This window comes from Bos mutus, chromosome 11 (genome assembly GCF_027580195.1).
Source record: "Bos mutus isolate GX-2022 chromosome 11, NWIPB_WYAK_1.1, whole genome shotgun sequence".
Lineage (NCBI taxonomy): Eukaryota > Metazoa > Chordata > Mammalia > Artiodactyla > Bovidae > Bos > Bos mutus.
In genome coordinates this window covers 103,669,398-103,688,766 of record NC_091627.1, presented here as the reverse complement: position 1 = coordinate 103,688,766, position 19,369 = coordinate 103,669,398, and the positions used below count along the sequence as shown (strand labels likewise).

The 19,369-nt window shown below is 49.3% G+C and overlaps 2 protein-coding genes across 4 annotated transcripts in view; both read left to right on the top strand.

Annotated features, from left to right (window-relative positions):
* CNNM4 (cyclin and CBS domain divalent metal cation transport mediator 4) overlaps positions 1 to 3,308 on the top strand; it is a 37,111-nt gene extending 33,803 nt beyond the window's left edge. For both annotated transcript variants that reach the window (XM_070380014.1, XM_005891619.3), the window contains 2 exons: positions 58 to 239; positions 754 to 3,308. In XM_070380014.1, the coding sequence (XP_070236115.1) occupies positions 58 to 239; positions 754 to 951 (380 nt within the window). In that variant the 3' untranslated portion in view covers positions 952 to 3,308. The remainder of the gene's footprint in view (positions 1 to 57; positions 240 to 753) is intronic.
* A 3,092-nt stretch (positions 3,309 to 6,400) lies between these two features.
* CNNM3 (cyclin and CBS domain divalent metal cation transport mediator 3) overlaps positions 6,401 to 19,369 on the top strand; it is a 33,479-nt gene continuing 20,510 nt past the window's right edge. Inside the window, exon 1 of one of the 2 annotated variants that reach the window (XM_070380016.1) lies at positions 6,401 to 7,789. In XM_070380016.1, the coding sequence (XP_070236117.1) occupies positions 6,439 to 7,789 (1,351 nt within the window). In that variant the 5' untranslated portion in view covers positions 6,401 to 6,438. The remainder of the gene's footprint in view (positions 7,790 to 19,369) is intronic. The other variant, XM_070380015.1, reaches the window with a different exon arrangement.

Below are 19,369 nucleotides of genomic sequence, written 5' to 3'. Positions count from 1 at the left end.
GAGGCTGTGCGGGGCGCCAGGCTGGCCGCTGGCCTCACAGTCTCTGTCCCGCCACAGACCGCTCCCCATCGCACCCCACGGCCCTCAGCCGCTCGGCCTCCCTCAGCTACCCAGACCGCTCAGAGACGGCGAGCACCGTGCCCTTGGCAGGCAGCAGCAACCAGTTTGGCAGCTCGATCCTGGGCCAGTACATCTCTGACTTCAGCGTGCGGGCACTCATGGACCTCCAGTACATTAAGGTGAGCACTCCCCATAGCCCTCTGCCTGGGGCAGCCCCTCTTCTGCCTCCAGGCCACTGGCAGCTTCTTTGATCCACCGCACCCAGCATGGATAGCTTCCCAGGTATGGCTAGTGGTAAAGAACCCCCTGCCAGTGCCCGAAACACAAGAGACCTGGGTTCCATCCCTGGGTTGGGAAGATCCCCTGGAGGAGGGCGTGGCAACCCACTCCAGTATTCTTGCCTGGAGAATCCCATGGACAGAGGAGCCTGGCCGGCTACAGTCCATGGGGTCGCAAACAGTCGGACACGACTGAAGCGACTTAGCACACAGCACACGCACCCAGCATGGCGGGCCCGGACCTGGGATGTGTGTCCTTCCTACTCTAGTTTCTCACTCTGTGGTCGGGAGGGGGCTTCTGATACCCTCTGCCCTGGGTCATGCCCTCTTTCCTGGACTCAGCTTCCATCCCAGCCACGTTTCCCTGGCCCCCCAACCCTGCTCTCAGTGACCACCCCTGCCCACCCCCCTGCAGATCACCCGGCAACAGTACCAGAACGGGCTACTGGCCTCACGCATGGAGAACTGCCCCCAGTTCCCCCTGGACGGGTGTGCCATCTGCACCGAGAACTCAGCTGACAAGGCCGAGGCGCCGCCGGTGGATGAGACCACGAACCTGCTGAATGAGCGCAACTCCTTGCTGCACAGAACGTCTCACGAGAGCGCCATCTGACAGGAGGGCCCGGGGTCCCCCGCCAGCCCCGCGGGGGCCTCCCCAGTGGGCCCACAAGAAGACAGGGAGCCTGTTAGGCAGGAAGGGGTACAGTTACCCTGTCTGACTGAGCAGCCAGAGGGTCCCCTGCCTGAGGGGGATCTGGTCTCTGACAGGGACCTCTGAACAGCTTGGAGGTGGCAGCTGCACAGCCCTGGACTGCAGGGCAGTATACCGACGACCAGGAGCGCTTCTAAATTCAGCTCATTGCACCTCTTTTTAAATATCATAGGGGGAAGGGAAGACAGGGTTAAGGAACTTTATTTAAAAGCAATTTTTTTTCCCACAAAAACTTTAAAAGGGGTAGGGTTTCTCACCCCGGGAAGCAATAGCCATAATGTGCTCCCAGTTGTGACCTCCTGGCTGCATCCCTGACTCAGGGAGCCACTTCTCCCTGCTCCTCTTCCACGCCCTCCAGAGATGGCACCGCCATGGCCTCCTGGAGGAAGATTTCTTCTTGGGAGAGAAGACAGTTCTTCCCAGGAAGCAAAGAACCAAATAGCGCTGAGAACAACTGCCTGGACGCATGCTGAGGCTCACCTGTCGTCACCGAGGCCAAGGGATTTTTCTGGGAACCGTGGTCAGGGAGGTGATACTCCAACTGTGGAGAGGAGCACGCCTCCTCCTGTTAATCGCTGGACCCAGGAACCTCCTAGAACTCTGCTGATGGGGTCTCCTGGTGAGTTGGGCTGGGCCGAGGACTCTCAGCCCTGTCCCTGCGATCTGCCTCACATCCACCCCTTTGGACAGCTCTCCTCTTGTCGTGGGGCTGACTCCAAGTGTTAGGGCAGGGTCTCACACCTTTAAGACTGCTAATCAGACTGCTCCCCAGGCCCTGCCCTCAGTTTCACCAAAGGTTTTCCCCAGGTGGGGAGAGTGTCTGTGTTAGAGGGGCTTACCTGTGATGCTCTTTTCGGGGCCAGGAGGGAACTTGGTCATGAGCATCTACATTGTTAGCAATCAGTTTATCCCCCTCCCACCCCATAGCCAAAGTCAAGTCTCGTTACTGACCTACAAAGCCCTTCTTTTCAGACTCCCTGCTTCTAATTCCAAACCCCAGTGTCTCTTGGGGATTGAGGTCAGGAGGATGTGTAGGAAGCCAACCCAAGTGGGTTCTTCATGGCCTTTCCTCTGTGGCTGAGGCTCACCTGACCTTGTTCATGCACTTAAAGAACCCGGGAAAGGAGGTTTCCACCTAGAAGGCACCCAGCCAGCAGCCCTGTCCTACACACGTGTGAGATCCTAGTGTGAGCTGTCATCCCAGTCTTTGCTGAAGCCTGTGGTACTGCACCCTGAGTGCCCCAGCCCCATCTGCAGTCCTGCACCATCTCCCTGAGCAGTAGGCTTCCCACTGACGGGGAGGCTGTGGGACCAAAGTCCACTTTGACCCTTTGGTTGGGTGGAACACTTGCTGGGGGGCCTGGAACAGACGAGGGAGCCTCGACAGGCTTTCCCACATATTATTTATTCACTTCTTTCCTCAACCCGTGAGACCTGGAACCCCAAGTGCGCTGTTGGCAATGACCAGAAAATGCCTCGCACCAAGTATACTGGTCAGCTTAACAGACCTTCCCAGTGACAGAAGTGATTCCTACAAGTCTGGAGAGAAGGTGGTGACACCTATGGGTTCTCAGCCATAAGGAAGACACCAGACCTTCGTGCCCTGTTCAGGGAAACCCCTTAGTTTTCTCCAGGAGCAGCTTGCTCTTCGCGTCCACATGGGGGCTTGCAGTGCGGTTTTCCTGGGGCCTGAGTGCTGCCTGAGCCCACCCACTGCCCGAACCTAGTGTTTGTGTGTGAAGTCCATGGAGCAGGTACACACACTTCCACGGCTACCTCTGTGCACACACAGATGCTCTCAAGAGACGGTCCTTCCTCCCCACCTCTCCCTGTCCCCATTTATAATCACTTTCAGCAGAGGGTCATGGTTATTTCCAAATATTACTGGTCCGATGACTTCCTCTTCCCAGTGCAATTTCTCATTTCCTATTCCAGCCTCTGGTTCCTGGGCTGAGCTGTACCCTGGACCTGGCCCAGCCTTGCGTGTCTTCCCATGGAAGGGGGACCTCCGCAAACAGCAGGCCTCCATGTGGGTAGGCGAGTCACAGCCACCGTAGCAAATAACTCGTATTTATTTTGCATAAGATTTTAATTTGTATATTTTTGTGATTTATTTTGGCATTGTTATGAGTTTTGACTCTCGGGGAGTTTTGTTGTTATGACTCTTGTGTCTTTTGTCACAAAACAATGATAATATTTGCTAAACGATATATGGAATTTATTTTTGATTGGTAATAAAAAAATGAAATATGGATAAATCTTGGTGAGCCTGCAGTTGGCCTGTCTGAGCTCCGGACTTGTCGCAGAGCTCGAAGTGGCTGTGCTTAGCTATGACAGGGCAAGAGTTAAGCATCCTGGGATTGTTTAGCACTAAAATTAATGAAACGGACATGTAACATACAAAACATAATCAAGGCTGTTGTCACAGGAGCTAGAGAGTGCCAGCTGCTGCTAGACCGGTACGGCAAGTGTGCTCAACTGCCACCGTTACGAATCCAGTAAAATGGAAACCAGAGGACCAAGGACAGCTGGAATGGACAAACTGCCCCTCCTCTCTCCTCTAGGGGCTAAAGGAGAAAGGTGCTTCATTTAAACTATGATCGCATCGTCTAAAAACAGCAGTTGCCTCTCGGTCCAGACTTGGAGGCTGGTTGTGGTCTCCAAGTTGGAGTGCCCACCCCCGGAGAGCCCACCTAGAAGGGACCTCCCAGCATCCACTCCGGAGGCTTCAATCGGGAAGACGCCCACAGTGCCCCCCAGGTGCCTAGCCGGTGGGTAACCGAGTGCACCCAGGCCAGGGGCTCAAGGAACCCTGCTTTAGAGGGGAACTGGGGGGAACGTTAGGCATTGGGTAGACAGAAAGGAAAGAGAACATTTCAGATAAAAGGAATAACAAAGGCAGAGTCCTGTGTATAGGTGGGCAAGAATAAATTTCTTTCATCCATCTGCCCCACACACATTTCAGCCTCTGCTACATGCCACATGCCACCAACCCTTCAGGCTATCTTCTCCACCTGGAACATTCTCCCAGATCTGTGTGAGGCTCACCCCTTGCTTCATCTAAGCCTCTGTTCAAATGCTACCTCCTTGAAGAAGCCTTCCCCCATCAGACCACTCAAAAGAGTTTGGCCCCCATCCCTCTGTCCGTCTCCTCATCTTGCCTTGTTTTTTTCTCTGTAGAACTTAACTGCCAGGTATTAAAATAAGGATTTGTGTATTTTTTGTTGTCCTCACACTAGAGCTTAAGCTCCAACAGGTCAGGGTATTTGTTATTTCAACTGGCAGTCCCAGTGCACTGCAGGCACCGGATGCAGGAAATACTTGTTGAATGAATGAATGAATGGGCCTTACCAGAAGGTAAGCACCGGATTTTATTGGAGGGGAGCATGCTACTCCTATAACCTTGACTGAACCTAGTAGAGATGGTCGAGGAAAACTGGCTGGAGGAAGTGACGAATATAGACTTGAGAGAGGAGGAGGAGTCAGGGGTCACACACGATAGTTTTGGGTTTAAAACTCAAGAATGAATATTTCGATAAAACATGGAAATGTCTTGAGCTGAATGGCCAGAAAGGAAAATCACCCATGGGGGACCTGAAAGTCTGGTGACAAGTGTCTCCACCGATGCTGTGATAATGGACCAAAGAATGGTGCAGAGCCAAGGAAGACAGAAGCTGGTAAAGTGGTGTGGGACCTGTGCTGTTCATAGAAAGTCATTCATGGGCAACTTTGTTTGCCCTGTGCTGGATCCTTTGGGTCTCATGGTTTAAATCATCATTTGTGTTTTCCAAGTGTGATCTGATTGTTCTATCCAAAGGTTTCCCTGCCAAAATAAGTTACAGAGTTGTTTTCCAAGGGAGTCTGAGACCAGAGGAAAAGTAACTTGTCAGAGGTCAGAGCCCTGTGTAGATGTACTGGGCGTTTTTCCCACCTTGCCTCTGGAACTGTTCTTTGCTGGTTAACTTTTCAGGCATGTGGCTCATTTCAAGCTGTTGTCCATTCTATCTGTGTCAGCATTTTTATCTGGACTTAGAGACAGAAGTGTGAACCAAAGGGACTGAATCTATTATTATTTTTTCAAAAGAGGCATGCCAGTCCGGTGGAAAGGGTCAAAGGTCATAATTGCTTCTGCTGGCAGCTTATTCTGGAATTTTTCAGACAATACTTATGTTGGTCACTCACCACAGGTTTACTCATTTTTGTACATTACCTTCCACACAAGTATATTTCACTTAATTGTGACCGCAGTGCCTAAGCTTTTTAATAGTATTTTTATGACAACATATGTGTTTCTATACAGTCCTTGCAAAGACCATTTTAAATGACACGCATATGGATGGTCTTATCAGTCTACTTATGTTAGGAAAGTTGAAAATACATAAAAATGTAGAAAATACAAAAAAAATCATTTTGTTGGGACATTTATAGAGAAGTCTTGTTAGCTTGTCTATTTCCTTCCAACCAGGCAAAGTTCACATATAACAGGTTGAGGAACATTCCATAATGTCAAGCACCATACAGTCTTCTAAAACAACAATCCGGGGAGGATCCTCTTGAATAGTTCCTGTTGGTCGTTAGGAATTATTTTCCCAAGGATGCTCTGCTAGAAGTGAAGTGACCAGATACAGTAATTCCTGACAGAGATGCCAACTCCTAGTGTGGCTGGGATGGCGACAGGGTATTAGGCTGATCGCTTTGGAACCCATCATCCGTGCCCGAGTAGTGTTCACTTTTCTCTGGTAAAGTGTATTAATAACGAAGTAGCTGCGAGGATCCAATGAGGCAGTGATTTCGTGTGTTTAGGTACTTCGTTCTCTCTGGCAGGGGTGCAAGTTCATCTAAGGAGGGACTGAGTGTGTGTCACGTCCCAGACCCATAGCAGAGTCGCGCGCGATCAAGGAATACTTTCAATAAGCTTTAGCTTCCGACGCCCGGTCGTCGGTTCTTTTAGCCCTCTTCGAGATTTGGGTCGTTGGTGTCTGGGAAAACGGACCATCTCCCTTCGTTAAATTCTCTATCTGCAATTTCAGGAGCGCCACTCCTCTCGGCGGCCCAATTCCCGAGCCAGGGACTTCCCAGAGTACGGGCCTGGCCTCCCGGCGCTGGGGACGGCCGAAGGGAACTAGATCCCCGCGGAGAGCGGGCCAGCTCGCCGCCCAGCGTCCTCCGGGTTCTGCGGCCCAGGCCCACAGGGCCGAGAGCCCCACGCCCCCAGCCCGCCCCGGGATCGCGCCGCCGCTTGTTTACTCCCCGGCGCAGCCTAGTCCGACCCTGGGGCCCGCCTCCGCCCGCCGCCTATTGGCTGAAAAGACTCCAGGGCTGGCGACGATTGGCCCGGCGGAGGCGGAGAGGTAGGCTGCGCGGGAGGCCGAGAGGGGGCAGCAGGCGATGGCGGCGGCGGCGGGTCGGCTAGGCTGGTTGCTCGCCGCACTCTGCCTGGGCAATGCCGCCGGGGAGGCGGCGCCGGACCCGCGAGTGCTGGGCGTCTGTCTAGAGGAGGACGGAGCGGCGGGCGCGGGGTGGGCGCACGAAGGGGAGGTGCGGGCCGCGCCGGAGGCCACCTTCCGCTTGCGCCTCTTCGGCTCGGGCTTCTCCAACAGCTCCTGGTCCTGGGTGGCTCCTGAGGGGGCGGGTTGCCCCGAGGGGGGGCCGGCCGCAGCGCCCGACGAAGCGGCGGCCCCCACGGGCGAGTGGCGTGCGTTGCTGCGCCTGCGCGCCGAGGCCGCGCGCCCGCACTCTGTGCGGCTGGCGGTGCGCGGGGAGCCGGGGGGTTCGGCGGCCGAAGAGGCGGCAGCCCTCACGGGCGAGTGGCGCGCACTGCTGCGCCTGCGCGCCGAGGCCGCGCGCCCGCACTCGGCGCTGCTGGCCGTGCGTGTGGAGCCGGGCGGCTCGGCAGCCGAGGAGGAGGCGCCGCCCTGGGCTCTGGGCCTGGGGGCGGCGGGGCTGTTGGCGCTGGCGGCTCTGGCGCGGGGCCTGCAGCTGAGCGCACTGGCGCTGGCGCCCGCCGAGGTGCAGGTGCTGCGCGAGAGCGGCTCGGAGGCGGAGCGTGCGGCGGCGCGGCGCCTGGAGCCCGCACGGCGCTGGGCGGGCTGCGCCCTGGGCGCGCTGCTGCTGCTGGCCAGCCTGGCGCAGGCGGCGCTGGCGGTTCTGCTGTACCGCGCGGCCGGCCAGCGCGCCGTGCCGGCCGTGCTAGGCAGCGCGGGGCTCGTGTTCCTGGTGGGCGAGGTGGTGCCGGCCGCCGTGAGCGGGCGCTGGACGTTGGCACTGGCCCCGCGCGCGCTGATCCTCAGCCGCTTGGCGGTGCTGCTCACCCTGCCCGTGGCGCTGCCGGTGGGCCAGCTGCTGGAGCTGGCGGCGCGGCCAGGGAGGCTGCGCGAGCGCGTGCTGGAGCTGGCGCGCGGCGGCGGCGACCCCTACAGCGATCTCAGCAAGGGTGTGCTGCCCTGCCGTACAGTGGAGGACGTGCTCACGCCCCTCGAGGACTGCTTCATGCTGGATGCCAGCACCGTGCTGGACTTCGGCGTTCTGGCCAGCATCATGCAGAGCGGCCACACGCGCATCCCTGTTTACGAGGACGAGCGCTCCAACATCGTGGACATGCTCTACCTCAAGGACTTGGCTTTCGTGGACCCCGAAGACTGCACGCCGCTCAGCACCATCACCCGCTTCTACAATCACCCACTCCACTTCGTCTTCAACGACACCAAGCTGGACGCCGTCCTGGAGGAGTTCAAGCGAGGTAACTGTTGGGGAATCGCGGAGGGGACTCGAATGTCAGCTCTCTCTCCCCAGAGAAAGAGTGGGGTTTAGGGAAGCCTTGGGGAAAGGTCCCAACCCGGTGGACGACAGGGAGGCCTCTGCGCGGCCTTTTAATGAAGATGATGGTTTTTTAGCTCCGAATGATCTTGCCTTTGGTTCCGAAAATGACAGTACTGTAGACAACAAAAATCTTTTCCGGGCATGCTCCCAGTTTGGGGAGATATGTGTACTTGACTAACTCTCCAGCTTTTTACCGGGTCATTTTTGTGGGCTTGGGCTTTGTGGCAGGTCCAGACTCGGATACAAACTGAAAGAACATAGAGTATACAGTCTAGATACCTGGACGCTGCTGTTTGCACATGTGTAATACCAAATTAGCTGAACCTGTGATGTTTCCAGCGTGTCGTTGTTAAGGTCAGTGATGGGCTATTGCCTTCCTGGTTACAGAAAAGGGTATGATTGATCATTACTTCCTGTAGTGTGAAAGAAACTTCCACTTTAACCAGAAGCAACTTGATGGAGGCCAGTCAGTCTCCCCTTCCTTTAAAAAAAACAATAACCCAAGTAAGGGCTCAAGTTCTCTTAACTCCACATTTTTGTCCTCTCCTTTCACCTGCGTTCAGGTGAAAACTGAGACCCTCCCATTGTGAAGGTTCGGGTTCCCCTGCAGTCTCCCTCTCTGTGATTGGGCTTGAGGTCCTCCCCAGAGCTTGGTCATGCTTCTCACACCTGAACTTCTGTGGGGACACTTGTGGACTCTGAATGAGCTTGACCATAAAGACTGCATAATTGAGGCCGAGAAGTGAGCAAGGCCCCCTCATAATGACTTCCTGACATCTGTGAAGTCTCCAGGTCCCAGGATCCCATAGGAGGTTCCCTGTGAGCCCCTGGACTGTCAGGGCAGGGAGGCAAAGCTCTGCCATAGTGACCATTAGTACTGCTGTATGCCAGCCGCTTGGAGAAGGCAATGGCAAGGCACTCCAGTACTCTTGCCTAGGAAATCCCACGGATGGAGGAGCCTGGTGGGCTACAGTCCATGAGTCGGTCGTGACTGAGCGGCTTCACTTTCACTTTTCACTTTCACGCAATGGAGAAGGAAATGGCAACCCACTCCAGTGTTCTTGCCTGGAGAATCCCAGGGACCGCAGAGCCTGGTGGGCTGCTGTCTATGGGGCCGCACAGAGTCAGACATGACTGAAGCAACTTAGCGGCAGCAGCAGCATGCCAGCCACTAGTGGGCACACTTTAATCCTTTCAAAAGGCTGGGGTTTTAAAGAATTAGGCAGTTACTGTTACTACTGTTTCTCGGGATTGGGTGGGAGACTTTGATGGGCAGCTCTGGCTGCTGCACTGGAGAATCTCTGGATACTTCTACTTGTTTCCTCAGAATGTAGCCATGCAGCCCTGCTCTGGGGAGAGGAGCCCGGGATCCCGGCAGGCAGAGCCTCCCAGGAGCAAATGCTCCATCTCTGAGTAATACGGTATTTTCTGAGGCAGTGGTGGTTCTCGTGGCTGTGTGGCCAGCTGGCCTGGCCCTGGAGTCAGCAGGGGAGGGTACCATCTTGCCCCTGCCATCTTTCAGCTTGAGGCCAGGCTTGACCACCAGGGTGGTGGCTGCAGGCAGAGCATAGCACCCTGTTTAAGTGGTTTCCACAGATCACTGACTGGTGTGGAGACCAGAGTAGGGGGGTCCCCGTGGTTGGGGGGCCCAGTGAGGTGATGGTAGCCTGAACAAGGGTGCTCAGTGAGCATAGAAAGGAACACCCAAGAAGGCCTTGGAAGGTGGGCTTAGGATTTTGTGGTTTGCTGAGGGGTTGTGGGAGAAGGCAATGGCAACCCACTCCAGTACTCTTGCCTGGAAAATCCCATGGACCAAGGAGCCTGGTAGGCTGCAGTCCATGGGGTCGCTAGGAGTCGGACACGACTGAGTGATTTCACTTTCACGCATTGGAGAAGGAAATGGCAACCCACTCCAGTGTTCTTGCCTGGAGAATCCCAGGGACAGGGGAGCCTGGTGGGCGGCCGTCTCTGGGGTTGCACAGAGTTGGACACGACTGAAGCGACTTAGCAGCAGCAGCAGAGGGGCTGTGAGGCGGGAGGAGGAGCTGGGGATGAATGTGGGTTTGGCTTGGTGGTGGCCCTGCCTTTCCCTGAGACGGAGCACACGCAGGGAAGAGAGGGCTTGGGGTTGGGGCCGGGGCGGGCAGATGAGTTTGTTGTGAACACTGGAATTTGTGTGCAGTGGCCTGAGATGTGGGTTGCTAGGAGCAGCCCACGTGCAGTGAAGCACAAGTGAAAGTCTCAAGCAGGAGGGAAGGATCTGGATGTCGGTAGGGAGGTGGTCCTGGGGAGTGATCCTAGAAAGCCGAAAGAGAGGCACTAGCAGGGCAGGGGTGGATGGGCAGTGAGGACGGGTACTGAGGACAGCCAGGGCCCTGGAATGTCCTGGAAGCTGAGGGAAGGAGAGTGATCAGGAGAGGAGGCTTACATCATGTCCTTTGGATCCAACAACCAGGATACCCTTGACCTTGCAAGAGCAGTTGTGGCATGGCGTGGGGAAGCCGGGGTGGGGGCCAGCAGTGAAGGAGGACGGCCCAAGGAGACTAGAGAGCGGTGGCTCGGAGAGGCCCGGCAGGGCGGGAGGCCTTCTGCTCTGGTGGTGGTTTCGCGCCTTTTCTTCTTTAGCTTTTAAAACATTCTTAATTAGAGGAAAATTGTTTTACAATGTTGTGTTGGTTTCTGCTGTACAGTAACTCCAGCTATAATTTTACATATGTTCCCTTCCTCTGCTGTTTTTATTTATGTATTTAATTAGGCTGTGTGGCATGTGGGATCTTAGTTCCCTGACCAGGGATCGAACTGCAGCCCCTGCGGCCAGAAGCGTGGATCTTAGCTAACCACTGGACCACCAGGAACGCCCTGCTCTTTGGTTCTAGTATGCGGGAGTCCAGTAGGCTTAGGTCTAAATGTTGGTAGGAAGTTGCTGGTAGGGAGGGACAGCCACAGTGCAGGCTGGGGTGGTGGCCTTGGGGCAGCTCTGGAGAGCCCCCTTCTAGAAGGTAGTGGGTGGGGGTACAGTGTGGAGGTTGAATGGAGGACTCTTTGGTCCCCTTGACCTTCTGATTCCTGTGGACAGTGAGGGCCATTCTCAGGGCAGGATAGCCTTATCTTTCCTGTGTCACCTGAACTCTCTGCTTCTCCTATGCAATGCAGTCCTTTGGCAGCTAGCTTTGTGTTTCCTCACTGAAGTCCTCATTAACCCAGCCCTCTTCTTCATTCCTCTGCTCATGAACGTAGAGCATACTGTAGCCTCCGTGGTGCCCGAGGTTTTAGAAATCAGTCCCCTTCTTGTCTCTCTGCCAAGGGTATGAGGCAGGGGTCCCTCTGAATTCCCTGAGGCGGAAGGCCCTGGCATCTTGGCAGTTACCATTTCAGGCCCCATTCCTTTCTCTCTTCAGATTGTGGTTTGTTCTGGAACTTTAGAGTCTGGAAGAGGCCCTTTCCCCGGTGAGGTGCCCCTCAGTCAATGTGCAGACCTGAGGTGACAGCTGATTGTTTTGTGCACACGTTTCCAGGAGGAGTGTAGACTTATGGAGGTGTAGTTCAGTTCAGTTCAGTTCCTCAGTCGTGTCTGACTCTTTGCGACCCCATGGACTGCAGCACACCAGGCTTCCCTGTCCATCACCAAATCCCAGAGCTTAGTCAAACTCATGTCCATTGAATCGGTGATGCCATCCAACCATCTCATCCTCTGTCGTCCCCTTATCTTCCTGCCTTCAGTCTTTCTCAGCATCAGCGTCTTTTCCAATGAGTCAGATCTTCACATCAGGTGGCCAAAATATTGGAGCTCCAGCATCAGTCCTTCCAATGAATATTCAGGACTGTTCTCCTTTAGAATTGATTGCTTTGATCTCTTTGCAATCCAAGGGACTCTCAGGAGTCTTCTCCAACACCACAGTTAAAAGTATCGATTCTTCAGCTCTCAACTTTTTAAAAAACTTATTTATTTTAATTGGAAGCTAGTTACTTTACATTATTGTAGTGGTTTTTGCCATACATTGACATGAATCTGCCACGGGTGTACATGTGTTCCCCATCCTGAACCCCCTTTCCACCTCCCTCCTCATCCCATCCCTCAGGGTCATCCCAGTGCACCAGCCCTGAGCACCCTGTCTCATGCATCGAACCTGGACTGGTGATCTGTTTCACATATGATAATCTACATGTTTCAATGCTATTTTCTCAAATCATCCTACCCTTGCCTTCTCCCGCAGAGTCCAAAAAACTGTTCTACACATCTGTGTCTCTTTTGCTGTCTCACATACAGGGTTATCGTTACCATCTTTCTAAATTCCATATATATGTGTTAGTATACAGTACTGGTGTTTTTCTTTCTGGCTTACTTCACTCTGTATAATAGGCTTCAGTTTCATCCACCTCATTAGAACTGATTCAAATGTATTCTTTTTAATGGCTGAGTAATACTGCATAGTGTATATGTACCACAGCTTTCTTATCCATTTGTCTGCTGATGGATATCTAGGTTGCTTCCATGTCCTAGCTGTTGTAAACAGTGCTGCGATGAACATTGGGGTACACGTGTCTCTCTCAATTCTGGTTTCCTCAATGTGTATGCCCAGTAGTGGGATTGCTGGGTTATATGCCAGTTCTATTTCCAGTTTTTTAAGGAATCTCCACACTGTTCTCCATAGTGGCTGTACTAGTTTGCATTCCCACCAACAGTGTAAGAGGGTTCCCTTTTCTCCACACCCTCTCCAGCATTTATTGCTTGTAGACTGTTTGATAGCAGCCATTCTGACCAGCGTGAAATGGTACCTCATTGTGGTTTTGATTTGCATTTCTCTGATAATGAGTGATGGTGAGCCTCTTTTCATGTGTTTGCTAGCCATCTGTATGTCTTCTTTGGAAAAATGTCTGTTTAGTTCTTTGGCCCAGTTTTTCATTGGGTCGTTTATTTTTGTGGAATTGAGCTGCAGGAGCTGCTTGTATATTTTTGAGATTAATTCTTTGTCAGTTTCTTTGTTTGCTGTTATTTTCTCCAGTTCTGAAGGCTGTCTTTTCACCTTGCTTATGGTTTCCTTCATTGTGCAAAAGCTTTTAAGTTTAATTAGGTCCCCTTTGTTTATTGTTGCTTTTATTTCCATTACTCTGGTAGGTGGGTCATAGAGGATCCTGCTGTGATTTATGTCAGAGAGTGTTTTGCCTATGTTTTCCTCTAGGAGTTTTATAGTTTCTGGTCTTACATTCAGATCTTTAATCCATTTTGAGTTTATTTTTGTGTATGGTGTTAGAAAGTGTTCTAGTTTCATTCTTTTACAAGTGGTTGACCAGTTTTCCCAGCACCACTTATTAAAGAGATTGTCTTTTCTCCATTGTATATTCTTGCCTCCTTTGTCGAAGATAAGGTGCCATTAGGTGCGTGGATTTGTCTCTGGGCTTTCTATTTTGTTCCATTGATCTATATTTCTGTCTTTGTGCCAGTACCATACTGTCTTGATGACTGTGGCTTTATAGTATAGTCTGAAGTCAGGCAGGTTGATTCCTCCAGTTCCATTCTTCTTTCTCAAGATGGCTTTGGCTATTCAAGTTTTATTGTATTTTCATACAAATTGTGAAATTATTTGTTCTAGTTCTCTGAAAAATACCATTGGTAGCTTGATAGGGATTGCATTGAATCTATATATTGCTTTGGGTAGAATACTCATTTTCACTTTAGTGATTCTTCCCATCCATGAACATGATACATTTCTCCATCTATTTGTGTCATCTTTGATTTCTATCATCAGTGGTTTTTTTTTTTTTTTTATTTTTTTTATTTCTACCTGCACTATAAGCACTTTATCATCAGTGTTTCATAGTTTTCTATATATAGGTCTTTTGTTTCTTTAGGTAGATTTATTCCTAAGTGTTTTATTCTTTTCGTTGCAATGGTGAATGGAATTGTTTCCTTAATTTCTCTTTCTGTTTTCTCAGTGTATAGGAATGCAGGGGATTTTTGTGTGTTAATTTTATATCCTGCAACTTTACTATATTCATTGATTAGCTCTAGTAATTTTCTGGGGGAGTCTTTAGGGTTTTCCATGTAAAGGATCATGTCATCTGCAAACAGTGAGAGTTTTACTTCTTCTTTTCCAATCTGGATTCCTTTTATTTCTTTTTCTTCTCTGATTGCTGTGGCCAAAACTTCCAAAACTATGTTGAATAGTAGTGGTGAGAGTGGGCACCCTTGTCTTGTTCCTGACTTTAGGGGAAATGCTTTCAATTTTTCACCATTGAGGATAATATTTGCTGTGGGTTTGTCATATATAGCTTTTATTATGTTGAGGTATGTTCCTTCTATTCCTGCTTTCTGGAGGGTTTTTATTATAAATGGATGTTAAATTTTGTCAAAGGCTTCCTCTGCATCTGTTCAGATAATCATGGTTTTTATCTTTCAATTTGTTAACATAGTGTATTACATTGATTTGTTGATATTAAAGAATCCTTGCATTCCTGGGATAAAGCCCACTTGGTCATGGTGTATGATCTTTTTAATATGTTGTTGGATTCTGTTTGCTAGGATTTTGTTAAGGATTATGTTCATCAGTGATATTGGCCTGTAGTTTTCTTTTTTGTGGCATCTTTGTCAGGTTTTGGTATTAGGGTGATAGTGGCCTCATAGAATGAGTTTGGAAGTTTACCTCCCTCTGCAGTTTTCTGGAAGAGTTTGAGCAGGATAGGTGTTAGCTCTTCTCTAAATTTTTGGTAGAATTCGGCTGTGAAGCCTTCTGGTCCTGGGCTTTTGTTTGCTGGAAGATTTCTGATTACAATTTTGATTTCTGTGCTTGTGATGGGTCTGTTAAGATTTTCTATTTCTTCCTGGTTCAGTTTTGGAAAGTTATACTTTTCTGAGAATTTGTCCATTTCTTCCAAGTTGTCCATTTTATTGGCATACAGTTGCTGATAGTAGTCTCTTATGATCCTTTGTATTTCTTTGTTGTCTGTTGCGATTTCTCCATTTTCATATCTAATTTTGTTGATTTGATTCTTCTCCCTTTGTTTCTTGATGAGCCTGGCTAATGGTTTGTCTATTTTATTTATCTTCTCAAAGAACCAGCTTTTAGCTTTGTTGATTTTTGCTATGGTCTCTTTTATTTCTTTTGCATTTATTTCTGCCCTAATGTTTATGATTTCTTTCCTTCTACTAACCCTGGGGTTCTTCATTTCTTCCTTTTCTAGTTGCTTTAGGTGTAGAGTTAGGTTATTTATTTGATTTCTCTTCTGTTTCTTGAGGTAGGCTTGTATTGCTATGAACCTTCCCCTTAGCACTGCTTTTACTGAGTCCCTTAGGTTTTGGGTTGTTTTGTTTTCATTTGTTTCTATGCATATTTTGATTTCCTTTTTGATTTCTTCTGTGATTTGTTGGTTATTCAGAAGCGTGTTGTTTAGCCTTCATATGTTTGTATTTTTAATAGCTTTTTTCCTGCAGTTGACATCTAATCTTATTGCATTGTGATCAGAAATGATGCTTGGAATGATTTCAATTTTTTGAATTTACCAGGGCTAGATTTATGGTCCAGGATGTGATCTATCCTGGAGAAAGTTCTGTGTGCACTTGAGAAAAATGTGAAATTCATTGCTTTGGGGTAAAATGTCCTATAGATATCAATTAGGTCTAACTGGTTCATTGTATCATTTAAAGTTTGTGTTTCCTTGCTAATTTTATGTTTAGTTGATATATCCATTGGTGTGAGTTGGGTATTAAAGTCTCCCACTATTACTGTGTTACTGTTAATTTCCCCTTTCATACTTGTTTGCATTTGCCTTATATATTTTGGTGCTCTGATGTGGGGTTCATGTATATTTATAATTGTTTTATCTTCTTGGATTGATCCTTTGATCATTATGTAGTGTCCTTCGTTGTCTCTTTTCACAGCCTTTATTTCAAAGTCTGTTTTATCTGATATGAGTATTGCTACTCCTGCTTTCTTTTGGTCTCCATTTACGTGAAATATCTTCACTTTGAGTCTGTGTGTCCCTTGTTTTGAGGTGGGTCTCTTGTAGACAGCATATATAGGGGTCTTGTTTTTGTATCCATTTAGCCAGTCTTTGTCTTTTGGTTGGGGCGTTCGACCCATTTACATTTAAGGTAATTATTGATAAATATGATCCCGTTGCCATTTACTTTGTTGTTTTGGGTTCAAGCTTATACACCTTTTCTGTGTTTCCTGTCTAGAGAAGATCCTTTAGCATTTGTTGGAGAGCTGGTTTGGTGGTGCTGAATTCTCTCAGCTTTTGGTTTTCTGTAAAGCTTTTGATTTTTCCTTCATATTTGAATGAGATCCTTGCTGGGTACAGTAATCTGGTTTGTAGGTTTTTCTCTTTCATCACTTTAAGTATGTCCTGCCATTCCCTTCTGGCCTGAAGAGTTTCTATTGAAAGATCAGCTGTTATCCTTATGGGAATCCCCTTGTGTGTTATTTGTTGTTTTTCCCTTGCTGCTTTTAATATTTGTTCTTTGTGTTTGATCTTTGTTAATTTGATTAATATGTGTCTTGAGGTGTTTCACCTTGGGTGTATCCTATTTGGGACTCTGAGTTTCTTGGACTTGGGTGGCTATTTCCTTCTCCATTTTAGAGACGTTTTCAGCTATTATCACCTCAAGTATTTTCTCATGGCCTTTCTTTTTGTGTTCTTCTTCTGGGACTCCTATGATTCGAATGTTGGGGCTTTTGACATTGTCCCAGAGGTCTCTGAGGTTGTCTTCATTTAATTCTTTTTTTTTTCCCTCTCTACTCTATTTATTTCCACCATTCTATCTTCCACCTCACTTATCCTATCTTCTGCCTCAGTTATTCTACTGCTGGTTCCCTCCAGAGGTTTTTTTTTAAATCTCATTTATTGCATTATTCATTATTGATTGACTCTTTTTTATTTCTTCTAGGTCCTTGTTAAACATTTCTTGCATCTTCTCAGTCCTTGTCTCCAGGCTGTTTATCTGTAACTCCATTCTGTTTTCAAGATTTTGGATCATTTTTACTATTATTATTATGAATTCTTTTCCAGGTAGACTCCCTATCTGCTCCTCTTCTGTTTGGTTTGGTGGGCATTTATCATGTTCCTTTACCTGCTGAGTATTTCTCTGCCTTTTCATTTTGTTTAGGTTGCTGTGTTTGGGGTGGCCTTTCTGTATTCTGGCAGTTTGTGGTTCCTCTTCATTGTGGAGGTTCCTCCCTGTGGGTGGGGTTGGACGAGTGGCTTGTCAAGGTTTCCTGGTTAGGGAAGCTTGTGTCCATGTTCTGGTGGGTGGAGCTGGATTTCTTCTTTCTGGAGTGCAATGAAGTGTCCAGTAGTGAGTTTTGAGATGTCTGTGGGTTTGGTGTGACTTTGGGAAGCCTGTATATTAAAGCTCAGGGCTGTGTTCCTACATTGCTGGAGAATTTGCATGGTGTGTCTTGCTCTGGAACTTGTTGGCCTTTGGGTGGAGCTTGGTTTCAGTGTAGGTATGGAGGCTTTTGGACTTCCCTGGTGGCTCAGACGGTAAAGCATCTGCCTACAATGTGGGAGACCCGGGTTCGCTCCTTGGGTCAGGAAGATCCCCTGGAGAAGGAAATGGGAACCCACTCCAGTATTCTTGTCTGGAAAATCCCATGGACGGAGAAGCCTGGTTGGCTACTGTCCATGGGGTCGCAAAGAGTTGAACACGACTGAGCGACTTCACTATCTATCTATCTATGGCGGCTTTTGGATGCGCTCTTATCGATTAATGTTCCCTGGAGTCAGGAGTTCTCTGGTGTTCTCAGGTTTTAGATTTAAGCCTCCTGCCTCTGGTTTTCAGTCTTATTCTTACAGTAGCCTCAAGACTTCTGCATCTGTATAGCACAGATGATAAAACATCTAGGTTAATGGAGAAAAGATTCTCCACAGTGAGGGACACCCAGAAAGGTTCGCTGAGTTACATGGAGAAGAGAAGAGGGAGGAGGGAGATAAGGGAGATGGAGGTGACCAGGAGGAGAAGAGGGGGAATCAAAAGGGGAGAGAGCAGGCTAGCCAGTAATCACTTCCCTGTGTGCTCTCCACAGTCTGGATCCCTCAGAGACATTCACGGAGTTAAACAGAGAAGAGAAGAGGGAGGAAGGAGACAGAGGTGGCCAGGAGGAGAAGAGGGGAAATCAAAAGGAGAGAGAGAGAGCCAGTCAGTAATCAGTTCCCTAAGTGTTCTCCACAGCCCGGAACACACAAAGAGATTCACAGTGTTGGGTAGAGAAGAGAAGGGGGAGGGAGGAGATAGAGGTGACTAGGGGAGAAAAAGGAGAGTCAAAAGGGGAAGAGGGCAATCAAGCCAGTAATTATACTCCTAAGTAAAAATAGGTACTAAATAAAGATTGGATTCTTAAAGGTACAAAATTGATAACAAATACTAAAAAGCAAAGATTAAAAATCTAGAGTAGAGGTTAGACTCTCAAAAGTACAATATTAAAAAAACAAAACTAAATCACAAAAATTATAAAAATATATATATAATTTTCTTTAAAAGTAGGGTATTTTTTTTTTGCAAGGTAATAGGTTACAAAAATGAAAATTAAAGGAGTAATAAAGGACTAAAATTTTTTTTTTAGTTTAAAAAGTGATAATAGTAAAAATATATCTAGGAATTTCTCTGGAGCTGTTGTGGGCAGTGTGGGGTCAGTTCAGTTTCAGATAGTTCCTTGTTCTAGCTTATACTTCTCAAGGTCTGTAGGCCCCTTCCAGTGTAGTTGGTGCTAACTATAGGGTTTTAATCTGTTGCACCTGTCACTTCCAAAGCGGTTCCCTGTTCTTTGTTTATTTTGGCTTCCTCTGTTTGCAAGTCTCTTCAGTATCTAACTTCCGCCCTGACACAGGGGGGCGAAGGGGGTCACTTGTTTAGGCTAACTTGTTCAGTTGTGCTGTGGGGAGGGAGGAGCACTGCAAACAAATATCACTGGTGTGTGTGGGGAGTGCTTGCAGTGTCTGGGCCACACTGGGTTTGCCTCCACTCACGGCGTGTGTGCTTTCCCGGTCTACACTGCTCAGGCTCCAGGTTGTTCTGCAGGGGGACTGTCTAAAGGGGGCCCTGGGCTGCGTGCACTTCCCAGGTCTAAGCCCCTCAGGTTCAGGTTCTTGGGTACTCCACAAAGGCGCAGACTCAGTTGGGCCTGCGTTTGTGCCCTTCCCAGGTCTGAGCAGCTCAGGCGCCCAGGTGCTTGGCAAGCGCGCTCTCCCCAGGTGGGGCAGGGCGTCTTATCGCCTCCCCCGTCCCAGCCTCTCAGTTTCGTAGTCTCAGGTGTGCTGTGTGTCTCCTCTGGGGAGCTGATCTCTGGCTGCGATCCTCCTGGTGGATGTCAACCATCCAGAATCCCAGGAAGACTTGGTTAGCAACTGGGAGCCTGCTCGCAGTTTGGTAGAGGATGCCATCCCTGGGGCCGAGATTGCCCCTCTCCAGCTCTGGCTGCAGCCCGCCTGCCTCCCTGCCTCTGGTGGGGCATGGGCCGGTCCGCAGCTGGCTAGCTCTCCTCTGGTATTCGCTCAGTCCTTTGTT